Genomic DNA, 18,393 nt, shown 5'->3' with positions numbered 1-18,393 from the left:
GGCAGCTAACTGAGCTACCGGCGGGGCAGCTGACTCAAAAAACACAGCCCCGGAACAAACAGTCACACAGTCCAAAACAGAAAAAGGGTCCTTCTCACTCACCACAGCCGGCAGTTCCGAAGTCCTAATCTTCGGCTGTGGGGTGACGCGCCGACGGCGCGATCGTCGCTTCCTCCCGGGCAAAACCTCCGGCGGGCCGGGCAAAACCTCCGGCGGGCCGGGCAAAACCTCCGGCGGGCCGGGCAAAACCTCCGGCGGGCCGGGCAAAACCTCCGGCGGGCCGGGCAAAACCTTCACCGCCGGGCTGGGTTGGGAAGCGGTAGCGGCTGGTGGATGAAGGTGCAGCTCGTGAAGAAGGAAGTCTTGTGCTAGCGGGTGAAGCGAGTCCAGCAGCCAGGAGTGGGCAGAGATTAGCTGCTGTAGCCTGGCTTCTACCGCGCGGTGAAACCCTTCCCCCTCGTGCTCGAGCCACAAGTTGACCAACCTTGAAACAGTGTCAATTAATTCCTCCCGAAACTCCTGGGAAGGTGCGGATGCTGCTGGGTCCATGTTGGTCGGCTCGTACTGTCACGGCTGGCGGAGGGAGCCGTGTGGTGTGGAGGAAAAGGAGGACCCAAGATGCAGCAAACTGATGATACGAGTGATGTTTTATTTACAAAGGTGGTGGTGACAAAAACAGGCAACGAGGTATGAGTACTTTACAAACGGAAACCTAAACTGGGAGAAACTAAGTGACAAACCTGAGACCATACAAAAGGGGTGCGGGGCAGAGAGACGCAGAGACAGGAACACCATAGAACGCAGAGGTAGACGGATGAATGCAGACGAGCCGACAACAGGCAGGAGAACACACAGGGCTTAAATACACACCAGTAATCAGGGGATGAGGGACAGGAGGGCAACACAGCTGGGAGAAATCAGAACTGACGGGACAGGGGAAATGTAAACTGAACACTCACATCAGACAGAGACCTTCACAATAAAACAGGAAACTCAGACACGGGGAACCAAACAAGACACAGATCTAAACAGACAGCTTCACAAACAGATGGGGTGACACCATAGACAGACAGATACAGACGCAGACTCAGAGGCAGACCGAATATAACACAGAACTAAAACAATCATCATCATCATCATCTGGAAAATGATAACAAACTAAAAGCGCTGGGTCACCGACCCAGGACCATGACAATATGTTTTGTAAGCTTAGGGTTAAGTTAGAGTTAGGCTGCTGTTCCAGGCCGCGATAAGGGATTGGATTTATATAGCGCTTTTCAAGGCACCCAAAGCGCTTTACAATGCCACTATTCATTCACTCGCGATGAGTTGAGGTTAAGGGAACATTGGTTGGTATCTACTCTTTACGGACTTTGCTTTTGTGGCAATACGCAAGACCGGAAATGGGTTGTAATCCATTCTCCAGCGCAGCCACACAGCTAACTGTGGTGCAACAGCACCCTGTGACTGAGCTCGTTCACACCAGTTTAGCTATAAAAAACGACTTCACATTTCTGGTGGGGTAATGGCTGCCTGCTCCCTGTACATTTGGCAATAAGATCATGCAGTAGAGGAGAAAATAAGCAAGACAAAACCTTACAATAGACTTTTGCCTTCTAAATTGTGCATAAATGTCTCAAGGGATTTGTACAAAACACTTCAGATTCTTAACAGAGTATGTGTTTATGCTACACTACACTCCTGAAGCTGATGTAATCCAGCACAACAGCTCTGCCCCAAATATCACTTTGGTGTAGCTTCAAGTGCTTTGACTGAGATTTTTATTTTGTGCTGCTGTTGCAGTAATAAAAAGAATTACACTGCTGTAGTTCGTTTTTTTGAATGTGCCTCTTGTTCAGCATTAAAAGGTGAACTTTGATTAGATTTGGTAAATAGTGCTTTTCACAAAAATACAGGTGAAGAGTTGCACAAGTGAAGGTAACAGCAGTAAAGATAAAGTGCTGTTAATGTGTTTTACAGCTTAACGAATCAGAGAAGGCAGAAAAACAGGAAAAAGCAAATTAAAAACATGCCTCTCAAAAAAAAAAAAAATCTAAATAAACAAACATGGTTAAAAATTTTAATGTAAGACTGGTAAAAAAGAAGCAATTTTGGGGCATTTTTTCAACACTGGGAATGTTTGCAAGGAACTGGGTGCATTCCACAGTATTTGTTCATTACTTACGAAGTAAGTTAATTCTCCAAAATAGACTCGGAATCTCGCATCCATGGAAGCTTTCAACCTCTAAGAAACCTTGAACCCCGAAAATTCATCAAGAAAATTATTCTGATGTTACTAAATGGTGTAACTAATGAGAAGAAAACATTAATACAATCAGGAGGACTTTGAACAAAGAAAACAAAACAAACATGGTTAGTCCCATTCAGTTCCCAATCAGTAATCATCTGAAGATTGGTCCTCTTTAAGCGAGAATTAATTCTGTTTACATCTGAATAAAAATCACCAGTTTTCAGCCAACTTCTCCTCACAGCAGTTTGTTAATCCCCCAAAAACATTTCAGAGAGAACATCAGAGAGAAATTAGGATTCAGCAAAGTTGTGCAGTGACTGTAGGGTCGTTACCCCAGTGGGCACATGAAGACAGACGGATTTGATGCTTCAAGGTTTAGTTGTATCGTAACCGCATGCTGAAGACAGCCTCACTGTTGTCTACACACCAGCTGTCTCAGCAGCCTGGTCAGTCAAGCTGCCAGTGCATGGCTGGGCATCCATTCGTTTCTTTGAACAACACACACACGCCTCTGACCCAATCCCCTACTGTCTTCCACAGATTTTTCGTGGATTCCCAGAGACAGATTCCTTGATATGATTTACACTTCCTCCCTCTCTCCCCAGCTGTGTGGATAGTCATCTCTTGTCAGAAAAAAAAGGGCGTTGGAGGCTGCAGAGAGAACGAACGTGTGGATGTGTTTTAGTAAAAATGTAAAGCTGCTCTTTTTACCAAAATTGAGTCTGTGGCAGGGAAACGATGATAATGTGTGAATGTAGGTCGCTACGCAGTTCTCTAAACATTTTATATCAACTTCTCTACAGGACCTTCAGGACATGACTGAGACAGGATTTGATCCTGGAAGCAAACATCAGCCTGTGGAGATCCTGCGTCTATAAGCCCCGAGACGAGACTGAGCATCGTTCAGTAGAATGACTTCCGATTTCCCAAAACTAGACATAATCATGCTGCAGTGAGGGCAACTCTCATTTTAAACATCTGGCAGATTATTTTTTGTTTTACAAAAGTAAGAAATTAAACAGCTATCTTTATGCACTGCACTTGGTTAAATATTGTTAATTACACTTCTTAGTATGCATCCACCAGGAAACAAGGAGCCATCAGAAAACGTTTTTACTTTGCTCTCTACAGCAGATCCATTATGCTTCTTCAAAATAATCCCTTATTTTGAAAATGTTTAATTCTAATTAATTTCTAATGTTGTGGACTGTTGGAAACCCCAGGAGTTACTTTGTGGGTTAGCGCACTGGGGAGAAGAAGAAAACTATAAAAACTAAAGTCTAGAGATATTCAACTCCTCTTTGGTTTGCAGACTCCCCCACACCCTTAGATTTACAGTCGGTGCTGTAGGACGTCTACTCCCTTCTCTTCTAATAGCCTGCTGTGAATCCCAGTCCAGAGCTGTGATGTCACCTCAGAGCTTCCACTGCACTGCTTCCTGTCAGGTTTTTCCCAATAGTCCTCAAACTGCGGAAGACTTACACTCACATTGTCCGCACAAAAATTGTACCTGTGCTCCTGCTAAAATATAGTGCTTTCAGCTGGCTATAAACACTGTTATTTATCTCTAAAGTGGAGGGGTAACCAGGGAGGCTAGGTGCATCTGAGAGCCTCATGTACTAGCATGGATTTGCCTCAAACTTTGTGCCATTATGGTCCCTGATATTCCCACTCCCCACTCATTCAGCTTTGCTGTCTAAGAGGTATGAATCAAGCTACCATCAGCATACTTTGTGTTCAGTCAACAGTCTGCTCTTCGTGTTTTACCAACACGTTGTTCTATCAACATCGAAGTTTGAAGTCTATGTAACACACAAATATGGGAATACATTGCAGTAATATTTAAGTACAGATACTCTGCTAATATTTAAATGTTTGGGCTCCATATTTGTGTGTGTTTATTTCAACATCTAAGAGTTGGTTCTTTATTTTGTCTGCATTCAGCCTGCGCGTCTCTGCCTCTGCTGATGTCTTAAATCAGTTTTTCCAGTTATCTTTTTAGGCGTGCCTGTAGCTTAAGCTCACAGCTGTTTGTTGTATTATCGCTGAAGTGCTGACTGCCAGACTTCTTTTAAAGCTGACGAATGCTGCATTCAACCTGGAACGACCTCTCTTTGTGGCAGTGTTTGTGGGTGTTACATCACAGTAGATGTCTTTTTTTCCCAAGTGCTGCTAACATTTTTTTTAATCTATTGTTCGAGCTCTAGCTGACTATTACAGATGTACTGCATCAGCTTGTTATTTACAATAATCAGGGCTCCATACGCATGCCTGACCTTTATTTTAATCCACTTTATGCAATTCATCTATTTGACCAGTTTTAATAGTAAATTAATGTATGCATGCTGTAGAGTTCAATTGTTCAAACTGCTCTATTATATTATGATGAAACATTGTAATTATCTCTGGTGCAGCTGCTGTAAGGTGTTATTCTCCAAGACACCCTGGCCAGCTATTTATTTATTACCCAACCTTAAGGGCATGTTCTCCATAAGTGTGCATGACATGTTTTTCTATTTCATAAAAACAAATATCAAACTTATGAGATATTTTATCACAGATGTCAATAGAGGATTTCAAGCACCACCACACAATCACTCAAGTTCTGCCATCTTATTCATAGTCTTTTATTTTAGGTCACGAGCAGTTGTCTAAGCATTTCACTGCATATCGTACTGTGTATGAGACAAATAAAATTTGAATTTAAGGTTTCAACTGTCATCCTGATGACTTTAACACCTCACGGGCTTCGTGTGCATGTGGCATGAGTTTAGCTTAAACTGTCATTTCCATTAGCAAATCAAATAACAGCATCCAGCTGACAAAATATACAAGGACAGGGAACCTCAAAACAGCTGTAATATGATCTCTTATCTGTAATTGAGGCCAGACGGCGGCACACGGGTGTACGGTTTCCTACCTTATAGTTACGGCAGGTGGGATTGAAAGCGTTGGTGCCGCAGGCGAATAACGTCTCGTCGTTGCGTGGTACCAGAACTTTGATGTAGTTGTAACATTCATCCTGTCAGGAGAAAAAGACCTGGACATTATTGCACATCATAAAGCCGGTCCGTTGTGGGTCCTGGCACGGCAAAAACACAATCAAAGAAGGAGTTGTAGCAGGTTAACAGTTTTCTGCGTTTTCACAGTCATTATCGTAATCCTCAGGGCGATTCTTGGGGTTTCACCGTTGCTCTGGAGAGAAAAATGTGATGCCAAAAAACTCAAGTATGTCTCTCCTGATGGCTGCATTTCTGATAAGCTACCTGCACACTACTTTTGCTCATTAAAAAGCTTCTCTTGTTCAGGAAATGAAGGCAGTGGCAAATACAGAGAACAGAAGACCTAAGAAGTGAAACCCAAGACCGAAAACAGAACGAGATGAGAATGTGTATGTGTCTGGAAGATTATACTCACGCTGTTTTTCCCTCTCACAGTGCATTTCTCCACATCCTTCGTCTTCCAAGTCAGTTTCTGAAAAATGAACAGAGAGCCAACTGTCAGCTCAAAGACAAGCTGCTTCTCACCATCCCAGCTTTTGTTGCTCCCAATCGTTCAAGTGCTATTACAAGACAGCTGTGATAAAAATCTCATTAATTTCAATAAACTGTTGTGGAGAAAAACAAGCAAACAGAGAAATATCAGCGATGCCTGCTGTGGCTCGAGCAGCTCATCAGTGGGCAGTTGTGGTGCCTCAGTGATAAAAAAAAATCTCTGGATCTGTAAAAATGCACACACGAGTGAAACAAAACACAAAGCGCTGCTCGCAACACTTCACTGTCTATATAAGGAGGAGTCAATTAGCTTCAATTAACCTGCTGGCCAAAAGCCCTGTCCTTATTTTGTAGACACGACAAAATACACTTTTTGTAGCCGTGCTAGTCGTTCAGCAGGCTTTTATTGAAAAAGATCCATCAGCTTGTTAACAAGCTCTGCCAGCTGAAGGATTAATGTTCCCCCATCAACTGCTGACTAATTTAGTGGCCAAATTTTCTCAGAACTTATCAATACCAGGCTAAATACTTGGAATTATTTAAACTCATTTCTCAATAGCATGTGAGCAGATAAGAGCTGCATGGCTCAATTGGCTGTCTGGGAACAAATTGGCTAGCTTGAGTGGAAGGCTGCCAATATTGAAGTATTCAATATTTCTGTGCAGTTGGTCGATATCCAGACCAAGAGTTCTCTTCGTTGCCACATAATAACATACATTTTTGAGTGAAATGAGCTTTAGGTAAATGTGTCCACACCAAACGAAAATATTTGCCACAATTCCAATGCCATACTTGGTTAAAGTAATATTGTACAGTGCCGTGCATATTTTTTATGTCTTTGCTAAAGCTTCACAGAAAGCAACACCGGTTTAAAATGCATCTTGAATCTTTACTGAAGCTGAGGTTTCACTTCAGCTGGACCACAAGTCCCTGAAGCACAATTCATCCCACAGGTACCTTGTTCTCCATTTCTTGTGGCTGCCTCTCAATTTTCTCAGACAGCTTTCAGTATAGCAAAACTTATGAAGAATAGATTTGCATTTTAATTGTTAAGGGTACATCTACAAATTTAGTATTATTTCATTTCCACTTTCTCAGATAAACATGATAATGAATGAATAAAAGATTAAGGTTACTATTAATATGTATTTTTCTCATTGTCAAAAAATAGAATTAAAACATATCTCAGTACTTCTCTTACATTTCTGGATTTTTAACCCTGTTTTTTTTTTTCACTTGGCTTGAGCACAATGGATATAAAATAGTCATCACACAATTTCTATGGATGAGAGTTCAAGCAGCAGGATAATGCATGATAGTTTAGACAGGACAGAGATAAAAAAAAATAAAATAAAGCACAAGTCACAGATTTGTGATATACAGACAATCCAACTTACAGTAGGAGTCATTCATTCCTGCTTTTGGTCTTTCATTTTAATTATTTTGTCTGTAGGAAAACTACACATTGCCAACCTCACTCTAAAGGTGAGATGTCCCTGGTGCTCGAGGGTGTACATCTTTGGTCTAACTTATTTTATATAAAACTCAAGATCATGAGTCAAATTTTTGACACCAAATCCATCATTTTGTAATCAGTACATGGCACACTGATTTTACAGCCAACACTTTGCTATAGAAAAAGACTTTTGTTTGGAAGACCTCTGAGGTGATTTTGTGAAGGTCCAAAATGATTCAGTAGGACTCAGCATTTATGGTAATAGGTTTTACCTTGTCCACGCTCGATTCGGTTTACTAATAATTACTTTTGGCCACCCAGGCCCGAGGAGACTGGTGAAGGGGAGAATGCGAATGAGCGCCCGGTGTGAAAAATGAAGAGCTAGTTTAAAAATTAGCCGCCATGAAGGAATGGATCTATGATGATGGGGGACCCACCATTTTCTGATATGAGTCAGTCACACACCACCAATTGAACTCAGATGGATAACAGGGTAGGACAGCGAGAACGTGATGGTGGTGTATTCATACAGTCTTTAATAATTTGCCTCTCAGTTCCTGCTGTCACACTGGAGGCAGCAGCAGTATGGGTGAATTGGGAGAAAAAATGCACATCATATACACACATTCAATGTTCAAGTCCTCATATAACCCAGTAGAAAAAACGACTAACATAGTTTTGTTCAAAGGTTCCCCTTCTTTGTGTTTTGTTCCACACCCAAATCAATAGTTTAGATGTCCTCAGTGTGGAACAGAGGTGTTATCAGAATAAATATCCGTGTTTGGCAGTAATTTATACACAACCAAACAAAAGTCCAAGCCTTGGAGGGCTTTTATTTAAGTGCAATCATGTTTGACAAATGAGATTCAGATAGGAGTGAACATGGCACTTCAAACAAGAGCAGCGCTCCACTTGTAGTGGATATAGATGTCTGAAGAGAGATTGCTTAATACTTGAATGAAAGTGAAAGGCAAAGGGTAGAAAGCAAAATAACGAGATACAAAAAAACAGCCCATCCCCCCTGTAAATACACCACTGTTCAAAAAAAGAACAAAAAATGTACAAGAAAGGAAAAGCGGCACAAAGAGCTCTACCTTGGTTCAAACCATTCCTTAAAATGGGTTCAGGTCTATTTTGTCCTGGTGATGTATTATCCAGACTATTACTATTGGCAAGTAAAAGCCCATGTTCGCTTATGTGAACGACTTTAAAGTTAATCTTATGTTTAATGAGCACAGAATCCTAAAACTTATTTCAACTTTAGCAGACCAAAATAGTCGAGTAAGCCTGATAACGCTCACATTATTGGTATTGATCGCGAAGGATCGAGAGATCAAACGTTCCTTGAATGTCAAAGTCTTACAGAAAGAATTTACCTCTGAAGTGAGGTTTTTGCATTCAGAAAAATCCACAGACCGTTGTTAAGGTTTAAAAGCAAATGGCAAGTGCATGATCCAAGATAAATAAAATGTCCTTAAATAAATGAATATCGACCTAAACACATGTATCAATTAAAAGTTCTATGTTGAACTAGAATATAGCTATGGTGGGGTTTTTTTGTATAAGATCGAAATAAAGTAAACACATTGGAAGATTTTCAATCATGATAGCAGACAGACACTTACCTGCTGTGGGATTATCTGCTCAGATGAAGCTGCAAGATTGATGGCAAACACATGGTCCCTGCAAGAAAGTGAGTCATGACATTATTGATGTCATCTTTCTTTGCAACCCTTCATATTTTTTCCCCAATGCAAAGCTTTAGAAGCATCTAACTTAACCAATTCACCAAAACCTGCCCCAAAACTCTCCTTTTTTCTCTGAGTGCAATTGATTACAGCTGTGCAGCAACACAGACTGGGAGGTGGATTAACAGGCAAGGTTTATTGGCTTTTTGGCTTCAGGACATCACAGGAGTTTTCCAACTATCGACAAAACCCATATGAATCACTTTGTGAAGTGAGGAATGCATTTGTTGCACGCAGCTGTAGAAAATATTAAGCCAGTTTATGTGCATATAGGACCTCTATAACTTTTTGGACTGGGTTCTTGGCAGTGGGAGCACTTTATTTTGAAATAGAGCCAAACACTATAGCAGAACTTATTTTGCACAATGCAACTGGGCAGAGAAGGTGCAACCCTGTACTGTTTAGATAATTAACCTAAAACACATCGAGTAGCAGAGCAATGTGCAAATTAGGCTGTGTAATGCACTTGAAAAAACTTCAGAGGTTCTGCCAAACTGCAAACATGAAAGCAGTCTGATGCAGAAGTGCTGCCTGAGATATAGTTCACAAAGAGCTAAAAGTTTTATTTTGGAAACATTTACCTTTTGGAAGTTTTACATTTTCACATAAATGCAAAATTGCAAGAAGCAGTTTCTGTAGCCATGTTTTTTTTTTCCCCTAATCACTTTTTACTTTCACTTGGCCTTCTTGGAGTTCTTTATTATGCATTTAATATATAATATCTGTACTGTTGACACTGATTTCTTTTGCTGGGCTATTTTCCTGCCCTGACAATTAGTTGCAAATTTTGTCTTTCTTCATTGTGTCCTTTCAAGAGCCCATTTACCTCTTGCCCTGTTTTTGCTGCAAAACAGAAAAAAAAACTAATTAGCTTTACTGGCTAAAAAAAAACAAACAAAAAACTCCAAATGGGTAAATGTGTTGCTTATATACTCAGATAAATTATTCAGAGCTTGTTGGCTGCTTATCAAACTATTTAAGAAGTGTGTGGATAAAGGTTTAGGTTAAAGAAACATGATTATAATTACTCACAAAAATATTTATTATACTGAAGCCTTTGTGCAACCATGCACATGTTAACATAGTATCAGACTTATAGACGGATGCTAATGAATATAAATGTGTAAGGTCATCATTCATCATTATTAACTATCCCTTTATAAATGTACAGATTTTACAGTAGGTTGGTAAAAAACATGTATGAAAATATCCCTAGTCCTTATAGTCCTAATATTTGTATGTTTAAACATGAAGTAATGGTCAACGTTTTACATGAGATGTTTTGAGTCATATTTTCAACTTCAGTAAACAATGTAAACATTGTTATATTATATCTTTTGTTATGTTGAATTAGCAGGTGAGTGATGGTGACTGACCGTGCAGCGATATAGAGCATGTGGTTGATCCTTAGCATCCGCTGGAAATCCAGACCCAGGCGGACGGTGTCATTGTCTGACATGAGTCCCTGGAAGCTGGGGTAGAGGTACGACGCTGCATGGGCAAAAAGATGGAGAAGAAGAAATTATTCGAGTATAAGACAGTCATATGCATCCCCCCCTCCAAAAAAAAAAAAAAAAAAAAAAAACAACCAAAAAAAATCCAACTGGAAAGGAGTGTCAGAACTTTACTGTGACAGTTCACCGTGGAATCAAAATTTTAAAACTAAAATTAGGAATAAAGGAAAGGGATTTCCAGTCTTTGTCAAATGTCAGTGGCGTTTTTTTCCCCTTTGAAAAAAGAAAAAAGAAAAAAAAAAAGCAATTTTTCAGTTTCACATTTATGGAGGCAGTTTGACAACGACAGCTAAAAATTTCATGCACAGTAGTATTAGCAATTTAAGAAACACTAACCCAAGGTTACAATTTAGTCGTCTTTTTGAAAACCCTGAGCTCACACTGTATGCAAATGCACACTTGTGGAGGTGGATCAGGGAGAAAAATAGCATCCTAAGCTGCAAATTAGGCAGTCGTGTCGTAGAAGTCAATCTGATTTAAATAACTGGCTCCTCGTAAGCATTTCTGAGCAGACATGTCTGGGGACTGTGCCAAGTGAGAACAAAGAAACAAATCAAAAACATCTGAATAGACATTCTAATTGTCACATTTAAATCAGTCTCACCTGTTTCAAAGGTCACGAAAGTTTAGCTTAAGCCGTTTTCATGCATGCACTGCACCCATGAACTTTTCTAGGACTTATCAGGGAGAGTGCACGCGAAAATGCAAATGTTGGACATTAAATACTCTTGTGAGGTCCTTATTGCAAGGTCTGTCTGATGCAGGATTGTGCTGAATGTGCAAGTAGGCCAACTAGTGGGCGACACGTGTTCCATCTCCTGCATGCATCCCTGTCACAGAAACGACAGGATGTACTCACTCCAACGCAAACCATTTACTGCTGCATGACACGTGTGAGAAAGGAAAATATCCCAACGCGATTCTCCCGAAACCTCCGAAAGTTCATGTGTGAACATGTCTTTAGTGTTATCATCAATGCCATTAAATACCTTCACCTGGTAAAGTGCCTCTATAACAAATGACACCAACAGGAAAATCATTAAACAAAAAACAAACATAAAATGTTAAATAAGATGAACTGAGGGAAGTCGTGCAAAGAAACAGTGATATAATATAAACTTTATGGTGCACTATGGCTGATTTTCAGCTTCCCCTTTGTTAGAGTTTGTATTGTTGATTGTTATTTATGCTTAGAAATATTTAACCATAGATGCTTAGAGGTGTATAATCAATTGTGTAGTGATAAGTTGTGTGATCTTTAACAGGCTACAGAGGCTTGGTGTGCATTCCACACTAGCATGCACACCTACATCCTGGGAGCACGGGAAGAGGTCGCATCTTGTTTTAATTGTTTTATGGTAGGATTAACGTAGCTACGTCTGTTCTAGTCTAAGTGCTTTTCTGTTTAGATGAACTGCTGGACTTCCTCACCGGGGGGGGGGGTCTAGTCTACCCTCTTCCTGACCAAGGATGTTTGACCCTTTGATCAGCAACACACACACACACACACACACACACACACACACACACACAGGCAAGGTACTCTTTGTTTGTATGTAGACGTCGTAGGTTAATGAACCTATGCATATTCATGTAACCTCAATAAAAGGACAGTGTTACGGGAGGACGGACGAGAGCAACTGGGGTCAAGCGAAGGGACGGCGCTCTGTCCGGTCTCTCCCGTGCACGAGTAACATGAAGAACTTTGCCTATTTGTGTCTTGCTTAGCAGTGTAATTATATTGTCTTCAACGTTCCAGCGGATGGGTTCAAGCTACAAACCTATCACCCTTCTTCCTCTTCCGCATGTTAATTTCATTTTCTTTCCCTTACTCAAAGTGCAGACGAACTCACTAGAGGGCAATATTATTTTAAACAATGGGAGATTGTGTCCAGTACTTTAAATAACAAAATAACAGTCAGCCAGTGGATGGATATGCCTTTCAAAAACTTGATTAAAAAAAGATCCTTCAGGCAAAAATGGAATAAGCCTGGCTCAATACTGACACCACGCTGTCTTCCATATCACAGATACTTCCCCTGCTGTCTTCTTTTTTTTTTTTAACTAAGCAAAGATTCAGCTGAAGGCCAGAGCATTCTGTCTGTAAAGTACTGTATTAAGTGCCCTCAAGCTTCCCATCTGACCTGGGCTGCTGCTGAATTAGCAATCCCCCCTAGAAATACACCACAATCTGAAATTAGTCTCTCTACAGGGAGCCGTACACGCTCCTTTAACCACTCGTCTCAAATCGACTGTTTAAAGATTTAAATGCCTAATGTCTGGCTGAGTGCTGGACCTTGCTGTGCTGTCTGGTGAAGAGACTCCCAGTGGCTCAGCAGCCCGCCCTGCCATCCTCCCCCTTGGCAAATGAGGATTTCTAATTACTCTTTAGCACTTTCACACCCTGTTTAGCTTGGCTAGGTCATTGCTAGCAGAAAACCCCCAGGATAATGACTCAAGGCATTTAGGATCACTACAACGAGAAGAACGTACAACTCATAAGACAAAGTACTCAAAGAACTACACCAGAATCCTACATTGAAGCTCCAGCAACACTTGTAGTATTAAGAACAATGTTATTTCTTGACCATCTTGATGGTTAGCTTTTAGTCTTCATGGACAATGGGAGTAGGTAAAGTTGATATGCTGTAAAGCCGATTTTGTATTGAGAGGTTTTCCCCAAACTGCACTTCAAAGATTGCATTTTAAAGAACAAATGAAAGAAAGGGGAAACAGTCTGTCAAGGACACGCGTTAAGTTATGACATGTTATCCATAACTGCTAGGACTTAGTTCAATATTTAAAAGCTATTGCTACTGCATAGTAATGATAACTTTTAAAAGGAACCTTTTATGCCCTTTTTTCAACTGCAGGGTTTTATTCTTGAACTCTGTTGGAATTGATTTGCATGAGAAACTGTTCAAAATAATTCTTATTTATCATATGCAGAACCTTGGAGCAGCACCTCATTCACTGACTGAAACAAGAGATTTTAGGTTAACCTTAACAACGTCCCTCTGTTAGATTATTCTGTTATTATATGTTACCTTATATATGTAATCAAAGTAGTTGAATTAGAATACTGCTGTAGATCACATTATACCCTTTAATATAGAGTGTGTGAGCTGTATGTAGTTTAGTTCTCATTATACTTTTGAGTTAACAGAACATATTCACATATTAGTTCATTAGATAAATGTGCATCACTCTGTATCCTTGATCTGCTGGGAATGTGTTACACTGTTTTCTTGACATGCTTAATTGTTGAATCATGAAGAGAAGGTTGTAAGCAGGAGACTCTGTGTCTAAAGACAGGGGAGATAGATAGACCACATTCCACACCCCCACCTTACAGAAAGCAGAGAAACAACTGCCGAGGTCATAACTTAGGCGCTGTAACAGAGAAAAAATGTGATGTTTTGGCTTTTACGACTAGATGGGGGCCACTAGAGACTATAAAAAGCTGAGCAACCCGTCACCATTTTGAGACATGCTGTCGAACCTCTGCAGGCATCTCTCCCGTCCGGACGTTGTAATGCTCTGACTGTTGAATTGTATGGAAATAAATGATTGTTGATTGAGCATTTATACACCGAGTATTGTCCTTCCTTCAGCCCAAAGATTCAAAGAATTGGGTGATTTCAACACCTCTTAAGGACAATATCTCTTGATTGGCTGCCTCTAACATACAAAGGAAAAGGTTGTGTGTGTAAGATGCTAAGATTAAAGAAAGTTCCTCTTTCAGACATTATACAGAACCAAGAATAGCAAAAAAGCTGCCTGAAACCAATCATGAAAATAGGCAGTGTAGTGTATGCATCCTAAACAAGACTAGACATTTTATTAATAGCCTCATGTTCTGTATAACCTGTATCAGCTGCCCTGGCTGTGGAAAACCCAAATATGCCCAACTTAAACAGCACGGTGTCAGTCAAAAACAAAAGTGTAAGAAAAATTATTTGTCCGCTTTCTAAAAGAAGGAGTCACTTAGGTATGATTTCATAGACTTCATCCTGACGAAGTACTATGATTCATAATGGATGTCTCAGAGTTGCGAGGGACCTTGCGCCATGCTGTCACCTGCTGGAACTAGAAGTGACAAATTGCTCTCATTACACCTGGGACGGAGCTCCACATATAGCACTATTAGCACAGCTATTTCTGCTAATGGTAGCGTTACTCTCTTCCAGATAGATCAATTACATTGTGTGGGCCATGGTCTCAGCCACCTCTTAAATCAATTATGGGCCATTACATTTAGCAGCCAAGACCTCTTCTGTAGACCTTCCCAGTTATTGGGTGCCACAGATGGGTCCCTAAGGTGGTCCAACAGAGCAGTGTCTTGAGTCTGTTAGAAGTCTTCAAGAGTCTCTTAAATCAAAAACTTGCTGGTTTCCAGCTGTAGCTCTGAAGTGTTAATGTCTTGTGTTGTGGTAACATGTGGAGCCGGGGTAATAATTCATTATTAGCTTTTATCGACTGTCATTGGAATATGGCTGAGACAGTTGTGCTATGAAAATCTTTTGTTCATATGAAAGATTACAGGAAAAAAAGCATTATTATGTGTTTGAATTAATTAAATTATGGTATTATTAGGGACTGAAGAGCATGGACAATTCAGACATTAATTAAGTCAGGTGATATTAACTAAAAGAGAAAAAAAAAACTAAAAAAAAAAATCCATATTGTAGTCACTGTCTCCTCGGTAGGGACAAGTATTGATTATCAGTGGTGATCCAACTCTTTATCAGGAAAAAAAGCTCAATATGAAAATTAAAATGAAGAATGTTTATGATGTCAGTAAACTAACCAGCTGTCACCTTCATTATAACAGCAGTATGTATGTGTTGTGCATGCATACAGATGGGGTTTTGTTTTGCTTTGCAAAAAATACTGAAAAATTGCTCTTTTTGTAGTACAAGTTTGCCAAACTCTGATCTAAACCAAGGGAGGAAAGAAATATTTGCTGTTTATTTCTTGTCAGTGCTGTTCTTGCACACCAGTCAGTAGTAGTACACATGAAAGCCCCACAGAGTGACAGCTGAGTCATTTTTCCTGCAACTGTTCATAGTCAGTGCTAAATGAAGCTACTGTGAGAAATTTGGCTGCTGACTTTTACACCAAGCTAAATAAATCAAAGAAGAAGAATTTTTACATGAGAGCATTGTGAAAATGTTCTTTTTATGATATACTGCAGACATTATTTACACACTCCAGTTGTATGCCACATACAATAAATGTTTTATTATTCAAAACAATGTTTAGCCTGTTGGACAGTCTAAATAACCCAGCTGTATCCTAATGTGAATCAGATACATGGGCAATAAAAATAAAAAGCAGCACTACACACTTTACATCAAAATTATTCTACAAATTTGCTAAAAGTTTGCACCTCCGCTCTGACTGAGACCTTTTTTAATCATGCATACTAAAACTGAAGTGACCTTATTCGACACCGAGTCAGCGCAGAGCTCAACAAATAAATTTAATTATAGCTGTTCCAGCAGCAGAATAAACATCTACAGATTTGCTTGCTGCAAACATAGCCTTAAACACATCCACCTCACTAAGCTATATCCCCCAGTGACGAGATATGCCTTAGTGACCCTCGCTCTAGATTTACATGTACTCCTGCAACAGAGATCACCATGGCAACAACAGATTTTGAACTTACTTTCTCTGCCCACGACGCTGATTGGTTCCAGGTCTTGGGGGAACGGCGTGGCTCCTGAGGACAGCTGAGCTAAGAAGGCGACAAAGGTAAGAGCCAGGAAGGCTGGCAGGATGGGTCGAGGCAAGACGACCATCAGCCTCATTTTGGCAGAGGAAGAGACCTCACCAGTAACACATGGCCCACAGCAGATTCACCTAACCAACCTATAAAAGAAAAGGCACAGAGTTGGTGCATTGTTGTTATCAATATGACATCCGAGACACCTCAGTGTAACAAAATTAAGACAGTCAAACACTGTAACATGGACTTCTAATATAGTAGCACGCATTGGATATAGATGCATTTTATAGAGATTCTAATTTAAAAGGCAACAATTACATAACTGAAGAATGACTAGAGTAATGTTTAAAGGTGGCATCTTAGTTCCTATTAGCATGCAATGCCTCATGCCAATGCAGTGATGTGATTGAGTGTCCGCCCAACCACTGATTTGTAAGAGTGCAAATGCATTAAAAAAAGGCAGATGGAGTCAGAGCAAACCAGACGTGTGAGGGAAGCAACCAGGAGAGAAGGCAGGCTGCAGGACCCTGACCAGAAGGACACTTAAACATTCACTGCCCAACCGTGTCTTAAACACAATAAACACTCCTTGCTCCGCCTGATATGGCGAGATGTCCTTGCAATTGTTTAATTTAGTAAAAGGTAAAAGGTCACTCCTGTGCATATTTAAATATCACCTCTAAAAGGTGGCTCTCACACATGAGCTTTGTGCAAAAACAGCTCCTTCAACTGCAACAGTCACCAATGGTTAAGAAATATGAGGAGGCTTTAAAGACTTTCCATAATCTCATGAGCCACCAAAGAGAGCCTGAAACTGATGAAATGTAATGAGGATGAGCAGGGTGAACATCTCTCACATACAACTATATGCTTTTACAGGAGGAACTAAAGGTGGAGACCATCAAATAAAAAAACAAAACAAAAAAGGCAAAAACACAAAACAAACAAACAAAAAAGATGAAAACAGTGAAGCAGCAAGAACGTTCAACATTTCTGTTTGCACCAGTGAGAGAGTGGCAGCAGGATTATGTGCTTTATACGGAGAATCAATTGTGAGTTATAGGTCAGGACCATAAATGTTTAGAATTGCCACACCTGTCTGTCTGGTTAAAAGGCCCAAGCTAATACCTGGATAATTTGTGACAGGGCTGTACATTTAAAGGCAATGGTGACCGGGACTTGTGATATTAGATCAAAAGAAACATTCACATGGATTTCTATTATGGTAAAGAGTAGATATGTCTGCCGCCACAGAGTTGAAAGTGTAGGAAACTCACTTGTGGGAATTTATGCAACAACACAATAGGCTAATATGTTTCCAGATTCTGCTACAAAGAAGATGATTGGCTTTTTGGAAGTGACAGCTATCTTTGGTATTTCTTTGTGATTCTTGGTGTCCACGCTGCGCCCACCCACCATGCAGGGTGGTGGCAATACCCAGTCAGCCTTTTAGGACTCTGGGTAGAAAGGTTTAACAATTCAGAAGTTGGAAAATAAATACAAATATAACTTAAGAATGGATATGTTAAGCTACAATGACAAAATATTTCATTATGCAGACTGCAATGTATTGGTAAAGTTTAAAAAATGAATAGTAATGGGTAAAAAAATGAAATTGAGAATCAATGTGAGAAAAGTCACAAACCCAAGCTGGAGAGCCTCAAAGATTTATTAAGTAATTTTCACAGATGAAAATGCACTCTCTAATCAATCACATAACGGGACCTTGTCTGCATCAGGCATCTTTTCAATACTGGCAAACACTGTTGGGCTTAGGTGTGGGTTAGTGTCCGAGAAAGGCAGGAAAATTTCCTGGGCCATTATCACAAAGGCTCAAAAGGCTCACTGCTTAAAAGCAGCTTTTAAACAGATATCAGAAAATGTTAACATGACCTGCAAGCAGATCTGCACTGAAGCACACAGAGTAAGGAAACAGATGCATGTGCCAGGTTGTACCACTCAAATGCTTAATACTTAAATAGTACAAATACTTGCTGCATTTATCAACCTGAACACCTGGTGCTAAAAACATTCAAATGTACAGACAGCACGTCCTTTGGAAAAAAGTTGGGTGGTAAACAGAAAGTGATTCATTTGTTGTTGTGCGTTTGTTAGCATGAGAGAAGAACTTGTCTTGCATAATTAAAGGAACAACTCCGTAGCCGAACAAAGGGTGCTGCCATCGAAATCAAGATT

The 18,393-nt window shown here is 40.2% G+C and overlaps 1 protein-coding gene across 10 annotated transcripts in view; it reads right to left on the bottom strand.

The window, feature by feature from the left end:
* The window catches only part of sema6cb (semaphorin 6Cb), a 154,707-nt gene that overhangs the window by 54,626 nt on the left and 81,688 nt on the right, over positions 1-18,393 (bottom strand). For 9 of the 10 annotated variants that reach the window (XM_085423696.1, XM_085423705.1, XM_085423706.1 and 6 more), the window contains 5 exons: positions 16,138-16,340; positions 10,326-10,440; positions 8,827-8,884; positions 5,669-5,725; positions 5,172-5,273 (listed from right to left, as the gene is read on the bottom strand). In XM_085423696.1, the coding sequence (XP_085279822.1) occupies positions 5,172-5,273; positions 5,669-5,725; positions 8,827-8,884; positions 10,326-10,440; positions 16,138-16,279 (474 nt within the window). In that variant the 5' untranslated portion in view covers positions 16,280-16,340. Of the gene's footprint in view, positions 1-102; positions 550-5,171; positions 5,274-5,668; positions 5,726-8,826; positions 8,885-10,325; positions 10,441-16,137; positions 16,341-18,393 lie in introns of those variants that run through there. The other variant, XM_085423703.1, reaches the window with a different exon arrangement.

This window comes from Rhamphochromis longiceps, linkage group LG11 (genome assembly GCF_057381845.1).
Source record: "Rhamphochromis longiceps isolate RC_006_pf linkage group LG11, R_longiceps_female_GT1.1, whole genome shotgun sequence".
In the NCBI taxonomy this organism is placed as follows: domain Eukaryota; kingdom Metazoa; phylum Chordata; class Actinopteri; order Cichliformes; family Cichlidae; genus Rhamphochromis; species Rhamphochromis longiceps.
This window is presented reverse-complemented; position numbering and strand designations above follow the sequence as displayed.